The sequence below is a fragment of the Scyliorhinus torazame genome, chromosome 27 (genome assembly GCF_047496885.1).
Source record: "Scyliorhinus torazame isolate Kashiwa2021f chromosome 27, sScyTor2.1, whole genome shotgun sequence".
Lineage (NCBI taxonomy): Eukaryota > Metazoa > Chordata > Chondrichthyes > Carcharhiniformes > Scyliorhinidae > Scyliorhinus > Scyliorhinus torazame.
The window spans coordinates 23,327,048-23,346,798 of record NC_092733.1 but is presented as its reverse complement, the minus strand read 5'-3'; the positions used below and the strand labels follow the sequence as shown (position 1 = coordinate 23,346,798).

Below are 19,751 nucleotides of genomic sequence, written 5' to 3'. Positions count from 1 at the left end.
TCAGATGAGGCCCACAATGAAAAATGGGTATTGAAGAGATTGTCCCGCGCTTGGGAACAATCAATTGCAGGCAAAACCGCATTTATAACACCCGATGAAGAGCAGGCAGAGATGAACCCAGTTAAAGTGCACCAGAACCCCGCATGGGTAAATGAGGGCAAGAACAGCCCACCCCAGCCCAAAGCTCAGGAATGTTACAACTGTGGACAGCTAGGACACTTTGCGCAAGAATGCAACGCGCCCCAAAAGCAGCAGAGAAGCCAACAGACAGGCACCCTAAAGCCGATCCATAGCGCTAGCGCGCGTTCAGAGAATGCAACATGAACGGCACCGACTGACGGTGTTCAGGCTCCCCAACTTGGGGTCTGCGACACCGTTTGGGACAAGTCCGGTACACCGGTAGTAGCAAGCAAAGTCTGGGGACAACCCTGTAGAATTTCTTTGGGACACTGGAGGGTCCCGCACCACACTCAATTCCTCCACGATGTTCCAGCGAGACACGTGGCCCACAACAGACACCATCACACTCAGTGGTTTTACAGGCCATTTACAACACGGATACATCACAGCCTCTGTCGCAATACAAATAGGGAACATCACAACTAAGCACCCCGTAGTTTTAGTTGATCTGCCCCAGACAGGGGGAGGGGGGGGGGCAGCTCCAAGTAACAATGGCGGGCAGGCTGAAGGTTGCAACTTTCACCTTGCATCTTATTAGGCAGATTGGCATTGTGACGTCAACGTTGATGGACGTCGCGGCCGGGCCAATGGGCAGGGGAGGCGGAGCCATGCCGGCCTGCAGCAATCAGCGGCGGAGGGCGGATTCTTCCGGTGCTGGAAAATTCTGCAGGAGCGGGGGGCGCAGGAGGCTTTTTATTTGAATTCAACGAAATTAAAAATGGACTCCTGGTACTCCGGTAAGCTGCTCCGACGGGGGTTGATATACGTGACCGCGAACCTCTTAAAACCCTCTTTTTTTCGCGGGGGGGGGGGGTGGGGGTGGTTTATTTCTTCGTTTTGTCCCCGCAGTGTTTGGCGAAAAGACTTTAGTTTCCGTCCCGGGGGCCGCGTCATGCTGAAAAAAAAAAGAGGCGAGGCCAACCTAACCTGCTGGCTGCCGCCTCCCGCCCACCGGCCCTGTTCCGATTGGCGGGTGGCCGGCGGGCCAGCCCGCCATTGGCCCAGCACGCTGTCAATCAGGCCGCCGCCTCGTTAGGTTGACCGAACACGCTGCCATTCTGTCCTATCGAGTGGAAAAATAAATCACTTTTTTTTCCCCCCACAAAATTCAACCGAATGGCTTTTTAAAAATCCGTTCTCTTTATTAGAAGAGACGGATTGTGTTTGCGTTTTGTTCAACCCCCCCCCCCTTAAAAAAAATATAAAACTGGGATTCCCACGGGCGGTTTAAACATTTCGTCGCCAAATCATGTATTCCTTTTTATTTGTTATCTGTCGGAATCAGAGAAAACGCAGCGTCTCCCGACGGCCGTTTGAAATCTTTTTGTCCCCCCCCCCCTTCCATTTTTTAATATTTCTTCCCCTTCAAGACGCTACAAAATGGCGGCCGCTCCTCGCGGTGGATTGTTCCAGCCGCGCGCGCGCACGACCGAGCCGCGCGCGCGCTGGTCGCGGCCGCGCGCAGGAGTCTCAAACCCAATCCATTGCATAGGGTGGGAGCAAGGAAATGCTACATTCAAATGGTCAAGCCTAGGGAGGAGGAGGGGGGGAGGGGCGAGAAACAATCTTACCCTGGGAGGGGGGGGGAGGGGCGAGAAACAATCTTACCCTGGGGGGGGGGGGGAGGGGCGAGAAACAATCTTACCCTGGGGGGGGGGGGGGGGGGGTAGATACCCAGGGTAGATTGGGGTTATTGCCCCTTGGAACCAGGAAGGCTTGAGGGGTGGCGTGCAAAATTGTGAGGGGGAGAAGAGGGAGGTGGTTAGCACTGCTGCCTCTGACGGCTCCCGAGGACCCGGCTTCGATCCTGGCCCCCCGGGTCGCTGTCCGTGTGGAATTTGCACATTCACCCTGTGGTCTGCGTGGGTCTCGCCCCCACAATCCAAAAGTTGTGCAGGGCAGGAGGATTGGCCATTCTGAATTGTCCCTTAAGGGGGGGGGGGGGGGGGGGAGAGAATTGGGTACTCTTAAGGATTTATAAAGAATTTTTTAAAATTTGGAGTACCCAGTTATTTTTTCCCCCAATTTCAAGTGGCCAATCCACCTAACCTGCATATCTTTGGGTTGCGGGGGTGAGACCCACACAGACACGGAGAATGTGCAAACCCCACACGGACAGTGACCTGGGATTCGAACCTGGGTCCTCAGGATTTATTTTTAAAAATGAGTGGGACGAAGTAAAACGGACTGGATAACATTCTTTCCTCCTTGGCGGAGATGTCGAGAACTAGCAGTGCATAGATTCAAGATGGGTGACAGAGGTGTATGGGGGACATGAGGAGGAACTTTTTAAAAAAAGTTGGTGGTGGAGGCAGAGACCCTAAACTTTTTAAAAAAAAAAAGTGACCTGGATCTGCACGGTAGCACAAGGGCACCACGTTAGCACTGGCTTCACAGCGCCAGGGTCCCAGGTTCGATTCCCCGCTGGGTCACTGTCTGTGGAGTCTGCAAGTTCTCCCCATGTCTGCGTGGGTTTCCTCCGGGTGCTCTGGTTTACTCCCACAGTCCAAAGACGTGCAGGTTAGGTGGATTGGCCATGATAACATGCCCTTTGTGACCATAAAGGTTAGGAGGGGTTATTGGGTTACGGGGATAGGGTGTGTGATGAATGGTTACTGCCTTGTCATCATGTAGGGTGATGTCCCCTTTAAGACCGGACTTGGAACCCTGGGGACTCTGGCTCTGCCCATCTGTGAGCCATATATAAGGGGCTGCCTTGTGGGATGTGCAGCAGTTAGCACATGTCTAGGCTCTAGCATAGTTCTTAATCTATTAAAGCCTTCTTTACCGTTTACACTCTTAAGTGTCGTTATTGGGGGTACCTCAGGGTGGAAGTGAGGGCTTAAGTGGGTCGGTGCAGACTCGATGGGCCAATTGGCCTCCTTCTGCACTGTATGTTCTATGCACCTTAAGTGCTGTAAACTACAAGGCTGTGGGTCTAGTGTAGGAAGGTGGCACCTGGGTATCCTCGGGCTGGCATGGTGGGCCAAATGGACTCTCTCTGTGCTGTACTTTTGTGAAAGAGTTTTTAAAAAGCCAGTGGAGGGAGGTCAAGGGGGTTGGAAGGAGGGAAGGTCAGTGAACACGTGGAGGGCAGGAGCAGTGAACTGACTAAAGAATGATGCTAAGGAAAGCGGTAATGAGTACATCATAGAAATGTAGAATCCCTGCAGTGCAAGAGGCCATTTGGCCCATAATGCCTGTACTGACCCTATCCCAGTAACCCCTCCTAACCTTTTGGACACTACGGGGCAATTTAGCATAGCCAATCAATCTAACCTGCACATCTTTGGACTCTGGGATGAAACCGCAGCACGCGGAGGAAACCCATGCAGATATTAGGAGAAAGTGCAAACTCCACACAGTCATCCAAGGCTGGAATTGAACCTTGGTCCCTGGTGCTGTGCGGCATTGTGCCACTGTAAAAGCTGTCCTGATGTAAAGAGACGACTTTTCTCCAGTTGAGGTGTGAGTGGCTAGAGAAGCTGCGATCTGATGGCTTTATAAGCAATGTGCTGGGGGGAGGGGAGGGTGTTAGGATTGTTTTGTTTGCTGGACAGCTGTTTCGTGATTCGGAGTGACGTCAACAACGTGGGTTCAATTGCTGGACCAGTTGAGGTTATTCATGAAGGTCCCCACCTTCTCAGCCTTGCCTAAGGTGTGGTGACCCTCGTTAAACCACCAGCAGTCCAAAGGAAAGAAGAGCCTCTGGGACTGGTGACATTTACATTTCTAGAAGCAACCATCTGACCGTGCCCTGAGGGGATAACCAAAGGATCGAGCCGGTAAGAAATAAAAACCCAGAGATTATGATCAAAGCTGTTCAGCTTGAGTCCAGAAGGCTACAACAACAGATGAGGGCCTGTTCCTTGAGCTTATGCTGAGCTTCAGTGGAACGCTGTAGTGGTCCGTGGGCTGGGCTGTCCCAGAATGGAAGCAAGGTGGGAAATTCAAGCAACAGGAAGCTTATGGCCATGCTGACTGAACGGAGGTGTCCCTCAAAAGTGGGCAAACAGTCTATATACAGGATGACCACATCATGAACTGAACAGAGCATACAATTGTAAGGAGTATAAGTAAATTGTGGATTCACTTTGAAGGGGTGCTTTTGGGCCTTGACTAGTGTGAAGGGAGGAGGTGAAAGGGCAGGTATTACATATCCTGCATTTACATGGGAAGGCATGTATTACATTGGGAATAAAAATGGGGCCTGATGTCTAGTGCAGTGACTTTCTAAAATCATTCTCTGATAATCCAGCTGGCGTGTGACAGTCTGTACCAAGAATGTGGAGGTGCTGGGTTTGCTCTTAAAAGTAGAGGTGGTTAAAAGGGAGATTTGCGGCATGGTAGCACAGTGGTTAGCACGGTTGCTTCACAGCTCCAGGGTCCCAGGTTTGATTCCCGGCTTGGGTCCCTGTGTGGAGTCTGCACATTCTCCCCGTGTCTGCGGGGTTTCCTCCGGATGCTCCGGTTTCCTTCAAGTCCTGAACGACGTGCTGTTAGGTAATTTGGTCATTCTGAATTCTCCCTCCGTGTACCTGAACAGGTGCCGGAATGTGGCGACAAGGGACTTTTCGCAGTAACTTCATTGCAGTGTTAGTAGGTCTACTTGTGACAACGATGATGATTATTGGTTCAGATGCGAAGGACAGTTCAATGATTTTTCTGCAATAGTTGAGGTGAAACCATTTCCTGTGGGAGCAAGACCAACCATGACCACTATTCATGGCTGCAGGGTGTCCCAAAGTGACTGCACTTTTTTATTATAAATTTAGAGTGCCCAAATTTTCTTTTCCCAATTAAGGGGCGATTTAGCATGACCAATCCACCTACCGTGCACATCTTTGAGTTGTGGGAATGAGACCCACGCATACACGGGGCGAATGTGCAAACTCCACACGGACAGTGACCCAGGGCTGGGATCAAATCTGGGTCCTCAGTGCTGTGAGGCAGCAGTGCTAACCACTGTGCCACCATGTTGCCTGTGACTGCACTTCTAGACATGGCAGCCATTTTGAATGCAGCAAGCTTCCATGAATAGCCAAGTGATCATGACCAGATCATTCTGTATTTAGTGATGTCGACTTATTGGTTGTTTTGGCCTGGACCCTGCTCCTCCTTGTCAAAGATTCCATGGCATTATTTCATACAATTGGAAGGGTAGACATGGCTTCGGTTCTGCATCTCTGAAAGACAATGTCTGACTGCAGCGGAGTATCAGCCTTGAATATTGTACTCCAAGTCCAGGAGTAGGACTTGGAACACACTCCCTGATTCAAGTGAGCGTGCTACCAATTGAGCCACGGCTGATACATAAGAGTTGGTAAACAGGACAGATTTTAAGGCGACTGGTAAATGAACCAGAGGAAATATTTTTGTTACCGTAGATTATTGTAATGTGAACTGGAACTGGTTCATTAAAATTACGGCGCCTGCTCGGGGAGGCCGGTGCGAGAATTGAACCTGTGCTGCTGGCCTTGTTCTGCATTGCAAGCCATCTGTTTAGCCCAGTGTGCTAAACCAGCCCCTATAAATAGAATCCTGATAGGTGCTGTCAAGTACTTGCCTATAGATGTAAAACAAATCTTGGCGCCTGGTATTGCTTTGCTGTTTCGCAAGACTTGGCATCAGGGGCATGAGGAGGCATCAAGTTTCAGTGCTGTGGCAATTTGGCAAAGGGCAGCTGCTTAATTCATTGTAAATGCTTTAAAAAAAAATGTGTACTTTATATTCAGAGTCCTTCTAACTCGGAAATTTAACTATTATCTGACTCCTAGATCTGACCTGTCTTTGAAGATCTCAACGAGGTGGGTCAGGACAGCAGTAGCAGTTCGATTGACATTTCTTTACGATTAGAATTGAAGACTTGCTAGGGATCAGTTTTTAAAATTAAATTTACGGCAGTTTGCACATTCGCCCCGTGTTTGCGTGGGTTTTGCCCCCACAATCCAAAGATGTGCAGCATAGGTGGACTGGCCACGCTAAATTGCCCCTTAATTGGAAAAAACTAATTGGGTTCTCTACATTTATTTAAAAAAAATAAAAATTTGTCTTCTGGTTCACAGTGAGCATTGATATTGAAATTGTAGGGAAAATGGATTACATGTGCTGTTTCCCTCTCTGTCAATATCTTAGCCCATACCATGATTATTTTGAGACTGAACATCTCATCTGCATCCATATTGCCTTTTTTCACTTTTGTCCCACAATGGGGATTCGTGTCCCATCTAAATCCCATTTGAGCTTTATTTCCCTCTCCCTGTCCCAGTGAGATCCAGCTGCATGTCCTTGAGTGCACGTTCTTCTCCTGACATTCCACTGACTAAAGTGGAGGGGGGGGTAAAGGCATCTTGTTGTAATTTGTAGGTGAATATTCCTGTTTGGTGACAAATTATAAGAAAGAGTACAAAGTGTGTTTTCAAATATGTTTGAACATTTTTGAGAAGATTTTAAAAGATTGGGGGGGGAGGCAGGGGGTGGTGATTGAAGGCATTGATAGTGGAGGAGAGTACAGACCGTTTTAAAATCAAGCTGGCAAAAGGAAACCAAGGGATAAAAGCAAAATACTGCAGATGTGAGAAATAGAAGCAAAGTGCTGGAAATATTCAGCAAGACTGTCCGCATCTGTGGAGAGAGAAACAGATTTACTGTTGCCAGTAGTTTCCACTGACTCTAGGAACCAATGGAATTGGGTTCCGAATAATTTTTGATAGCTTTATTTTGTTCTAACTTGAGCTGATTTCTTGGAAACTGCAAAAAGAAATAGACTGTTTCTTTAGTTGAGTTCTGGCAATCCTGCCATGTCCCCCCCTGCCAGAGTGTCATTCTTCCTTTGTGAGCCTAGATTATGATTACAGAGTGTTCTAGATTCACCTCCCGCAGATAGCACAGTTATCTGTAAAATGGAGCACTGGCTGAATTGTTCATCTTGAGCTCTGTCTTCATAACCTTGACTGTAGTTAGCTAACTTGAGATAGGCTGGTCTTGGTACTGATTATGTACTAATAATACTTGTATTTTAGTTGAGAAGCCTATTTAGGGTTAACATTTTGTGTTTTGAAAACTGTTCCCTGAAGAAAACATATCCTTATTGTGCCATTGCTTTGTTTTATGGCAATATCTTCTGTTTGCATTGCAAATAAGTGAGTATCACAAAATGTATTTAGTGTGAAATATGGACTTGATGGGTTTTATTTAAATACTCTTGTATTTATTGCAGGCTATGGAACTGGTGAATCTTGGAACACTGGAGCCACCAATTCTCAAGGTAATATTTTCCGTGTTGGTTGCCTGTTGCCTGCCTCATGAGTATTCATTTTTTACTGAGGCAAAAAGTACATTTAAATGCTGGCTGCTTTTGATGGGGTGGGATCCGATGATGCGAGTGTGCTGATTTGACGATAGGCATTGTTGATCTCTGGTGGCCTCGCATAATTTTGTTACAAATGACCCAGCAAGATTTGCAATGAGGGGGGCTTCCCTACCAAGAAGGTTTAGGTTTGCTCAGCTAGGTGGTTGTAGGAAGCACTTCTAACTTGCTTGGGTTACGGATTGTGGATTCTGCTCCTGATACTACCGAGGAAGTCTGTGTGGATGGTGGGCGAGGACACAATGCACCGTTGCTGTAATCACACCTCTTAATGAGCACACATTTCCGTTCATTATTTTGTTGCATCTAAGGGTGGCACAGTGGTTGGCACTGCTGCCTCCCGGTGCCGAGGATCCAGGATCGATCCTGGCCACGGTTACTGTCCGTGTGGAGTTTGCACATTGTCTGCGTGGGTCTCACTCCACAATCGAAAGATGTGCCTGGTAGGTGAATTGGCCATGCTAAATTGCCCTGTAATTAGGGGGGGGGGGGGAATTGGGTACTCTATGGGTGGCACAGTGGTTAACACTGTTGCTTCACAGCGTCAGGGTCCCAGCTTCGATTCCCGGCTTGGGTCACTGTCTGTGCGGAGTCTGCACGTTCTCCCTGTATCTGCGTGGGTTTCCTCCGGGTGCTCCGGTTTCCTCCCACAAGTCCCAAAAGACATTCTGTTAGGTGAATTGGACATTCGGAATTTTCCCTCTCTGTACTTGAACAGGTGCCACAATGTGGCGATTAGGAGATTTTCACAGTAACATAATTGCAGTGTTAACGTAAGCCTACTTGTGACAATTTTATTTAAAAAGATATATATTTTTGTTGTTGCATCTTTGATTATGTAAATATGGTATTAACACAATAAGGCCTCATTGAGCAGGTTTCACTGACCGAATTCCTTTTGTAATGAAACTTGTCCTGCAGGTGCTGACCCCTGCTAATAATGTCCTATCTTTAAAAAAAATAAATTTAGAGTACCCAATTCATTTTTTCCAATTAAGGGGCAATTTAGCGTGGCCAATCCACCTACCCTGCACATCTTTGGGTTGTGGGGGGTGGAATCCACGCAAACACGGGGAGAATGTGCAAACTCCACACGCACAGTGACCCAGAGCCGGGATCGAACCTGGGACCTCAATGCCGTGAGGCAGCTGTGCTAACCCACTGTGCCACCATGCTACCCAAAATCTGCCACCTCAAATGTTTACACCCTCCATCGCACAGTGGCAGCAGTGTATACCATATACAAGAAGCACTGCAGCAACTCGCCAAGCCTCCTTTGACAGCACCTCCACCACCTGGTGGGACATGGGTGGCAGATGCATAAGAACACCATAGCAAGTTCCCACACCATCCTGACTTGGAAGTGTAATGCTGTTTCTCCACTGTTGCTAGGTTAAAATCCAGGAACAGTCTCCCTGTGAATTGCACTGGTTAAAGAAGATTGCTCACCATCACCACCACCCCACATTGGCAGTTAAGGTTGGGCAACAGGCCTTTCCAGTGGTGTTCATATCCTAGGAATTAATTTTTAAAAAAAGTTATAGGTTATGGTCAGTCTGTGATAAGTAACTAGTGATGGTCATTAAACTTTTTCAGAAATTAAAAAATAAAGGAGTATCTTGAATTGCGATGACCGTTGAATTTTCACTAATGAAGCATTTCTTTTTTTAAAAAACCAGCAATATTAGATGCTTGCAGCTTTATATGCTCTTGACTATGATATTGTTTTAAACTTGTCATCCTTAAAATTACATTTGATTCCTTTTTAATACTTGATATTTTCAAGGTATGAGTGTTTCAGCAGTCAAGGTATTTGGTATGTTTACTGTTAATGTATTTGGTCACAGTCAGTAAATGTGAAGTTTGAGTGATAATCCACTTTTTTAATTCCTGAAAAATGGGTATGTTCCAAAATTTCGTCTTTGGAGGTATAATAATCTTAATTGTAGGCTTACATTAACACGGCAATGAAGTTCCTGTGAAAAGCCCCATGTCGCGTTACTGTGAAAAGCCCCTAGTCGCCACATTCCGGCGCCTGTTTGGGTACACAGAATTCCGAATGTCCAATTCACCTAACAGCATGTCTTTTGAGACTTGTGGGAGGAAACCCACGCAGACACGGGGAGGACGTGCAGACTCCGCGCAGACACGGAGAACGTGCAGACTCCGCGCAGACACGGAGAATGTGCAGACTCCGCACAGACAGTGAACCAAGCCAGGAATCGATCCTGGTACCCTGGCGCTGTGAAGCAACAGTGCTAACCACTGCTACCGTGCATGCACATCTCGGATAGCTATCAATTATTTAAAATATATATATATATATATAATATATATATATAATTTTCCTTTCTCTTTTCAGAATATGATGGCTATGATTACAGTTACACCCAGGATACCATACCCAGTTCTGCAACAAATTATGGCTACAATGCTGGCAATAAGTCTTGGGAACTTCCCAAAAATACAGCTACAGATACCATCATTGCTAAGATCAACAAGCGCTTGGATATGCTTTCTCAGCTAGAGACTGAAAACCAGGTGCAAGAAACTTACCAGGACAACAGGTATTTGCTGGGATTTTGGTGCCGAACAGGAAGAGCAGTATTATGTTAATTCCTCTTTAAAGGCATTGCACCCAGACAAGAACACATTTTCCTCTTGTGTATCTGTATTTTTTAATGGAGAGTTTCAATTGTCCAAATTTTAAAGTAAACGTTGAAAATACCTAAGGATACAATCTTCTTACTTAGAATATTTGCTCTATATGCTTAAAATGAGCTGTTTGCAATTCAGTCTCTGGGCTCTCATTTGACGACAAGTGTGCGTCATAGTCAAGAGTCTTTTTAAAAAAAAAAAAAACTTGCTGTCAACTTTAGGATTGAGAAGCTTCCTGGAATTGTCTAACTTTAAACAGGCTCCTTTGGATGGTTGATGGTTCCACGAACATTTGAAATGGGCAGTTTTTGAATTGGTAGAATAGTTAGAATTACTCCTATATTGTCTGGTGGTTTTATAGTTAAAACTGATATTTGGGTTTATGTTTTAGTTGCCAACTTGCTTCTGAATTGTAGAGCCTATTTAATGACCACCATTGACTATCTTTCCACACTAATTATGTACTAGTTCGCACTTTCTGTGATGCAAAGGCATATAATGTAGGATACCACTGAAGTGAGTGAAAGGGGGACAAATAGCAATTCATTGAAGTCTGCTTTTTAAAGGTTCGAGAAATAAGTGTGAAGAGATTCTGTTGCGTGTTAGGAAATTGGGTGAGTTCATATTTTAAATGGAGCAGATTTTTGTTTGGTGAATATTACAGGATCAAAGACTAGGAGATACAGAGGTACAGACAAGATTTAACTAAATAGCAGCATCGGTTTGATGGACTGAAATTGCCTACTCTGCAGGGAAGAAGAGATTGCTATAATTTTGCTTTAACCAGGATAATGTAACCTAGTTGCAAATGGCTGTGGTCCGTAAAGCATGGATACTCCTCATCAAACGTTTGGCTGAATTTTCAGGAAGTTTATACTTTGTAGAACTTGTCAGGATAGTCTGGTTGTTACAAAGTGTTTCCAAGCTGTTGACACAAGTGTTGTCTTGCACATTTGTCAGTGTTCAGGCACATGACCCCTTATAAACCTTGGATTATAACTAGCATCAGTGCGAGTTATGTGCAGGGCAACTGTTCCCGTAGCTCCTAAGTCAGCAGATTTGATTGTCAAATTTAATGTGCAAAATTTGGATCATGGGCGTAGATTGGGGCGGTGAGAATTCAGCCAGCCACCCTAAATGTTTTCCAAACTAGGCAGCTCCTATACTGTGCACACTTTTGTTATCTGAATTGCATGTGCTTAAACACCCTGGTGTATTGCAATTTCATTTACCCAATCATATAGTTATGCGAAACCAAGCGAACTTGGTTTTCGCTCCTCTTGCTGCTTCCTCTAATTCAGACAGTTGTGCAGAGCAAGCGGCATTTAAAATAGTGAAAATTGATTACAATATTCCATTGAGGCTGGATTTGAAATCACTAGATTGGTGATGTAAATGGGGCTTGCCTTAGCAGGGTATCTGCAATAATATGTGCTTGGTGGCATAGAAGGCGTAGCATGGTGGAAAAATCCCCATCGTTTTCTGCTCGCTGTAAGGACGAGATCTGGTTCCCAAAGGTATTGTGTTCATTGACGTCAGGTAAATGTTGTAAGCTTAAAAACCTATAAGCCAAACAATTCTGTTTTGTCATTTTAAGGTTGCCATTGAGTTCATAGTCTCTGTAACTCTCTCCCCCCCACCCACCCCAGAAATAAAAGTTAACATGGCATATAACTTTAAAATGGCTAAAATCCAAAAATTGGTGGATTTTTCCATTCTGCTGTTTACTATATTGCAACATGTTTTGAATGGCAGTGTGCCCCAAGAGTAACTGCACAGCCAAAGAGATAGATCTTGGACTATTATTAAGTATATTGTATTAATTAATCCATGCTGTGAGATTTATCAGTTAAACTTTTCACTGACCCTTCTGCTAAGTTAATTAGCAGTTTAGTAAATGCAATAGAAGTGTTTGTTAGAGGCTGGTCAGTTCAACCAGTGCTTATTTACTTACTGCAAACCACATAGGTTCTGTGATTAGCTGAAATGTCATTAGCTGAAGCTATGTTGTTTAGTTTTTTTTTAGTCTGCAATCACTTCTTGCAGACTTGTACCATGGTACTTTCCAGCTACTGACCAGATTCCTTGCTTGCTGTGCGACTCTTTCAGGTTTACACCTTACGAGTCCTATGACTCCGGGTCTTCACTGAATGACCGTGATCTATACAGATCTGGCTACGGTTACAGTGAATATGGGCCTGATTATAACGATTCCTATGGAGGTCGCTATGACCACTACGACAGCTCCTACGGGACCCGCAGAGATCAGTTCCAGAACAGAGCACGTGACCCATACGGCCCTGCTAACCAGTGGGGCCAGAACTGGTCTAGAGACCGGCCTCCATATAACAGACCCAATCGGAACGACCCCTTCATGTCACCTGCAAGTTCCGGGCGAATGTCTGCACGCTGGAATGAGCTGTCGATGGGAGGCAGGGGCCCCAACGCCGCCACCGCCTCCTCCACCAGGAACCTCCCTTCGCTCTTCTCCCCAAACATTATCCCCATGGACCTGTTCAGAGTTCAGGGATCGGGAAGACCGTTAGGAGGTGCCAGACAGCGAAGGAGAGACAGGATTCGAACCAGAGGCGTAAGTACCTTTTTTTAATACTTTTTATTTTATCCAGTAATTAATAGGTAAAATGAGAGATTGGGAGAGTTTAACCTTGTTTGTTTATTGAGGGAGTTTTTTTTGTTAAGGATAGGGTTTTATTATTTTTTTTGCTGGACGATCACATTGGTCCGCTTCAGTTTGTCCAAAAAAAAAATCATTTTTTTATGCGCAGTGTTTCAACTAGTGCAGAATTAAAAGTGCTTCAAAAGAATCTCCTAGGTTATCTATAATCCAAGTTATGCCACCCCTTTTGTTTAAAGACAGTGCACTAGCTTAGCATTATTAACTGGTTAATTAAACTTGAGAAACATCATTGAGCAATATCAATTTCTACATTCTTGTAATCGGTATCAAATCAATCCTACTTCAACCTAGGGTATTTGCACGCAGATGTCGATTAAACTAAATGTGTAATTTGCGAAAACAATTTTGTAGTTCCTGTCTTGGATTGCAAGATGTTTTGATGTCTTATTGTAAAACGTGAACTGATTTTTCCTAGCCCTGCTTGATACTGTATTAAACGTGTATGTTAAAAATGTGATATCTGGTCTCCCAGAATGTTGTTGATAACAAAATGTTGTGTGTTTTCTTGATCTGTGCTTTTTACTTGCAGCCTGGAACTGACCAGTACATCCTAATTTTCAAATTAAAGAGTTAAACTGAGGGCAGTGGCATTTTTTGTTTTCTTGACAGGGTCGTTGCAGCACTAGCATGTAATGCAGTGTGCCTTATTGAGCAATGTCATTGGTATCTAGTTAGTAGTTGATTAGGTCCAATTTAGCTTTAAAATACAAGGGCTCTTACTGCTCAGACAATATCATCTAAATGTTTAGTGATTCTGCAGTGCAAATAGTGAGCATATTTCTATAATCTATAATTATTTGCTAAATGACGCAGTTTTAGTAGGTTGCAGCATTCCTTTTCCGATCACGTTTTCAAATTGAAACCATTTGCAGCCACTTGATCTGTCAACCCCCTCCTTAGATTCTTTTTTTAAACAAAGTAATTCAATTAATTTGGGGTGGAATGTTTCCCATTGTAGCTAGCAATATTTGTTTTGACGTGCATGATAGGGCCATCTGATTAAACCTGGATTTTTGATATAATTTCTGATATGACTTGCTGAATTTGGCAAATTGTAGTTCCAGACAGGAGCAATCTAACCCACCTATCCACTGTATTCCAATAATCGTTTCTAATAACCTTTTAATGTCTAGTTACCAAGAATCTAGAAGCTCAGGCCTTTAGACGTGGAGATGAATTGAAATCCCATTGTGATGTAATTCTATTAATAAATATGGAATAAAATGTTGCTATCCCGTGGTGTTGGTGACGATGTAAAGTTGAAGACACTTGGAAACGGGCAAAAAATGTTGGCCTTGCTAGTAATGCCACCTCCTGTCCCATTTGTTGACATGAACCTGTCCAATTTCTTCTGAAACTCCAGTGAGTTTTCTTGTTCTTCTTTTCTGTTCATATCCTAGCCATCTTTTCAATGAAAGGCAATTCCTCCTACATTTTCTAATTTATTTTACTTTTTAAATATAGCTCCTGCTGTACAAGAAATAACTGCAAGCAAATTTATCCAAACCATTAATGGTTTTAAACTTGAGTGAAAAGACCGAGACTAGTTAATTTTCTTTGACATTTCTCAAGTTCTGGGATCATTGGTGTAGCTGTTCTGTGTCCCCCTGAAGACAAAATCTGCATTCAATATTCCAGATGTGATTTCACCAGGGTTTGATACAATTTTCAAATTGCCTATCTGGGATTATTCCAGGTTATGTATCCCAATCTAAGCTGTTTGACTAGCCTGTGAATTAGCGCTAATTATTTGTAAACTGTCCGTTGAAACTCCCCAAGATCTCTGTCTCCTACTCTGGTGTCCCAAGTATGTTCCAATTTACCATATTATCCACATCAACTGTCCCTCTGACAAATCTTAAATGCACCTGCTGCTTTGATAGTGACTGCTCCATGAATGGCCTTGATTTCTCCCTCCTGGCAGTTATAATAGTACAATCCAATTTCCCATCCATACTGAATTGTGTAAGAGTGTGCAGGATATAAGGTGAGCTACTGATCAGTAGCTGAATGATCTGCTTTTGTGTTTACCAGATACACTACCCATCGAGCAAACCATTTGTTAATCTGTTTTAATGCATTCCCATCTAACCATTGACTTTTTTTTTTGTAGTGTCCTATTGTGCACAAAAAATGAAATGAAATAAATCGCTTATTGTCACAAGTAGGCTTCAAATGAAGTTACTGTGAAAATCCCCTAGTCGCCACATTCCGGCGCCTGTTTGGGGAGGCTGGTACGGGAATTGAACCGTGCTGCTGGCCTGCCTTGGTCTGCTTTAAAAGCCAGCTCTTTAGCCCTGTGCTAAACCAGCCCTGCCATACCTTTATTTAAAAAAATTCCAATTAAGGGGCAATTGTGGCCAATTCATCCACCCGGCACATCTTTGGGTTGTGGGGGTGAGACGCACGCAGACTCTGGGAGGATGTGCAAACTCCACACACACTGACCCGGGTCCTCGTCACCGTGAGGCAGCAGTGCTAACCACTGCACCACCGTGCCGCCCCTTACCACCTTTAAACCTAGGTAGATGATGCTCACCCTACTCTTATTTAATAGGTTGGTTGTCATCTTGAAGGAATCTAATAATTAGGCATAATCTTCCACTCTAGAAGCAGGCTGCTTGAGATGTTCCCCTCTATTATCTATCTTGATCCCCCTCCCCCGCCACCCCAGTATCCTCCCTTCAGAGGGTTTAGTTAAAAATTCTCTTCTACATTCATCTTTCAGGCATACCCTGTCTCTTGCATTTATTCCTTCATTTTGTGAACACAGTTGGGAAAATAACTAGTGCTGAGGCAATTACACAATCCCTGGTGGGCCAGCCCCTCTTTGCATTCTTGGATTAGGAGTTTGTTGGTTGATTTCTAGTTAATCTGTGTGTAATGAGGTTAGTGCAATTGCAGTGGATTATTTTGCCCCTGTTTACGGGATTGGTGCAAGTGTGCCAAGGCATTGTTCTTTTAAATGTGGACAATCTTCAACCTGTTAATAGTGAGATCATTACGTTTTGCCTTGTGATGCAGGAATCACAAGCTCATTAACTTTATTTCCTAAATTAATTTAGAACCTACTGGAAAATTCACTTCAATTTAGTGTCCCTAAAAAAAATTGTATCCAGCAAAATGAGAAAAATGCATGTGCGTGACTTGAAGAATTTGCTCTCCAGTTCCAGAATTAGATTTTAGTGCTGCCTGCAGGATTTTGCTCTACCGAGCCATGTAATAATCCCACATTTGATCTTTAACTTTTCCCTTATCTCTCTTCCTCCCATGTTTCAGTGTATTTTGTAGAGGTTTGAGGAGATTGGGGCATTGACTGCTCAGTGGCTAGCACATAACATGAATGACTACATTGCTAGTGGGTTGTATTTGGTCAGCGACAAGTCCATCTGATATGCTGTATTATTCCATGAAACTGATGAAAGTATTTCCATGATCCCATTCAAAAGAAGCGAGTGTGCTGTGGTGACAGAATGGTGATCATCAGTCATGAGTTGATGATGTCCCGAATGTTGTAATTATGTACATGGAAATGTATTTCACAATTTTGTGTTCTATTTTTAATGTATTGGATTATGTAGCCAATACCAGTCGAAAGAAATCATAGCCTGTCTTGTTCAAAAAAGAATGGTTTACATTTGGAGTCTCCACTTCTATGAAATGACAAAGTTGACCAGTGCTGTATAATCTGAATGTTGTACAGCATTGCCAGTATTTCAGGAAGTGGTCTTATGTACCACCTTCACCCAGGGACAACAAATATTGGTGTTAACCTCCGCTTGGATGGGGAATGTGCTATATTCTGTCGCAAGGGCAAAAGCCCCAAGTTAGCGTGGACCAAAGTATAATTGAATGGGAAATGGAAACTGCGCCGCATTCAACCCTGTCATCCTTGGAGGCTAGTACTGAGTGTTTGCAGACAGCTTACACACATCACACCAAACAAGATGGGAGACCTATTCAATACACTTTTATATTTTAAAAAAATGTTGGATATGATATTTATACTTGAAGCATGGGAATTGAGCTCTCTTTGATCTTTAACAGATGAAGAAAGTGAATCCAGGCTTTGGTAGGAAGAGGAAGCAGTCCACAGCTAGTACCGACGAACCAGAGAACAAACAGGCAAAAACTGAAGATGCTAATGGATCTGATGCAGGTATGCTGAATGTCCTCCACTCTACCTGTCTGTCCAATTCTTCCCGATTTACAGGCAGGCTACTTAATGCATGTGGCATCACAGCTGTGCCCAATGCTCTTTGTTTCCTATTGTCTGCACATAATTGCAAGATTTGTGAGATGATATTCTGGAATAGGGTTCTTGGCTTATTTGAATGAAAATCGCTTATTGTCACAAGTAGGCTTCAATTTTTTTAAATAAATATTTTATTGAAAATTTTTGGTCAACCAACACAGTACATTGTGCATCCTTTACACAATATTATAACAACACAAATAACAATTACCTATTTTATAAACAAAAAATGAATAAATAATAAATAACAAAAATGAAAACTAACCCTAATTGGCAACTGCCTTATCACAAGTAACACTCTCCAAAAATATAATTTAACAGTCCAATATATAATTATCTGTCGCAACGACCTATACATATTATACAGTATATATTAACAACCCTGAGAGTCCTTCTGGTTCCGCCTCCTCCTCCTCCCCCCCCCCCCCCCCCGATCCTGGGCTGCTGCTGCTGCCTTCTTTTTTTCCATTCCATCTATCTTTCTGCGAGGTATTCGACGAACGGTTGACACCGCCTGGTGAACCATTGAGCCGACCCCCTTAGAACGAACTTAATCTGCTCTAGCTTTATAAACCCTGCCATGTCATTTATCCAGGTCTCCACCCCCGGGGGCTTGGCTTCTTTCCACATTAACAATATCCTGCGCCGGGCTACTAGGGACGCAAAGGCCAAAACATCGGCCTCTCTCGCCTCCTGCACTCCTGGCTCTTGTGCAACCCCAAATATAGCCAACCCCCAGCTTGGTTCGACCCGGACCCCCACTACTTTTGAAAGCACCTTTGTCACCCCCATCCAAAACCCCTGTAGTGCCGGGCATGACCAAAACATATGGGTATGATTCGCTGGGCTTCTCGAGCACCTTGCACACCTATCCTCCACCCCCAAAAATTTACTGAGCCGTGCTCCAGTCATATGCGCCCTGTGTAATACCTTAAACTGAATCAGGCTTAGCCTGGCACACGAGGACGACGCGTTTACCCTGCTTAGGGCATCTGCCCACAGCCCCTCCTCGATCTCCTCCCCCAGCTCTTCTTCCCATTTCCCTTTTAGTTCATCTACCATAGTCTCCTCTTCGTCCCTCATTTCCCTATATATATCTGACACCTTACCATCCCCCATGTTAAACTGCCACCTTCCGACGCCATCTTGGTTTTTGCTTGCCTTCCTTGCCGCTGTTCTAAAGGATCCACTGCAATCCGGCCACTTTCTCCTCCTTTTTTCATCTGTATCCAGGGGGGATTCCCTTCTGGTTTACCGCACAGTGTTTTTAGCCGTCAAAATTGCCGTTGGGGCTCCTAATCAAGAGCCCAAAAGTCAGTTTCACCGGGAGCTGCCGAAACGTGCGACTCAGCTGGTCATCGCTGCACCCGGAAGTCCCACAAGTAGGCTTCAATGAAGTTACTGTGAAAAGCCCCTAGTCGCCATGTTCCGGCACCTGTTCGGGGAGGCTGGTACATACCGCCTTTATGATCCTTTCCCCCATCCCGCGCAAACTTGGATAATGGGGAGGGAAGAATGTTTGTAATTTTTTTATTTGTTCCTATGGGATGAAGGAATTGCAGGCTGTGCCAGCATTTATTGCCTATCCTGAATTGCCCTTGAGGGGGCAGATAAGAGTCAACCACATTGCTGTGGGTCTGGAGTCACATGTAGGCCAGAACGGCAGATTTCCTTCCCTAAAGGTCATTAGTGAACCAGATGGGTTTTCCTGACAATTGATAATGGTTTCTGGTCATCATTAGACGTTTAATTCCAGATATTGTATTGAGTTTAAAGTCGTGCCGTCGTGGGATTCGAACCCGGGTCCACAGATCTGGATTATTAATCTAGCGACAATACCACCAGCTCCCCGGAATGAAACAAGCTGCCCTGTAGCTTGTCCCTCTGGCATGTTGAAGTAATGATGATGTTGTCGGGCCTCTTCGTTGGTGACCATCTCGGCCGTTTGTATTTTAAATTTAGTTTTTATTAAGAAATCTCCCCAGTTCTTCCCTTTTAAGGCAATACTACAGGGACTATAGGATATTAATAATAATGCAAATGCATGATGGTTGCTAGTATTAAAACTGGTTTATGCTACCCTACAAGTTTTTGCTAGTTGGGAATTAAGGTCAAGTCCAAGAAAACCATTGTAGACTGAAAGTGACTTGCGCATTGTCCATTAGCAGAATCCAAGGTTGAACTATGCTCTGTGTCTAGTTAACTAATCTAACCAGAGCACAGCAGCTGTATAGTCGGCTAAATCTAACCAGAGCACAGCGGCTATATAGGAGTCTTGCCTAATTGAAGAATGAGAAACGGCTAGTTTTCCTCCTGATTGTTATATAGTGACCTCTGCTGGAAATGCGTGCGAATGCGGGGTGAAAACAGAATTAGACTTAAGAACATAAGAACTAGGAACAAGAGTAGGTCAGTATACAGGAGTATGGCTGATCTTTTGTGGACTCAGCTCCACTTTCCGGCCCGAACACCATAAACCCTTTATTCACCCAAAAACTATCTTTATTTTAATTGGGAGATCCTGTACTGACTGTCCCACAGTCTACCAGGAAAAGGTTTATTTTAATCCTGGGCTTTTCCTCTGCTTTGGA

The 19,751-nt window shown here is 44.3% G+C and overlaps 1 protein-coding gene across 1 annotated transcript in view; it reads left to right on the top strand.

Annotated features, from left to right (window-relative positions):
• Positions 1 to 782: 782 nt before the first annotated feature.
• The window catches only part of LOC140403304 (A-kinase anchor protein 8-like), a 31,817-nt gene continuing 12,848 nt past the window's right edge, over positions 783 to 19,751 (top strand). The window contains exons 1-5 of the mRNA XM_072491139.1: positions 783 to 917; positions 7,400 to 7,447; positions 9,912 to 10,116; positions 12,317 to 12,797; positions 16,953 to 17,064. Coding sequence (XP_072347240.1) covers positions 899 to 917; positions 7,400 to 7,447; positions 9,912 to 10,116; positions 12,317 to 12,797; positions 16,953 to 17,064 — 865 coding nt within the window. The 5' untranslated portion in view covers positions 783 to 898. The remainder of the gene's footprint in view (positions 918 to 7,399; positions 7,448 to 9,911; positions 10,117 to 12,316; positions 12,798 to 16,952; positions 17,065 to 19,751) is intronic.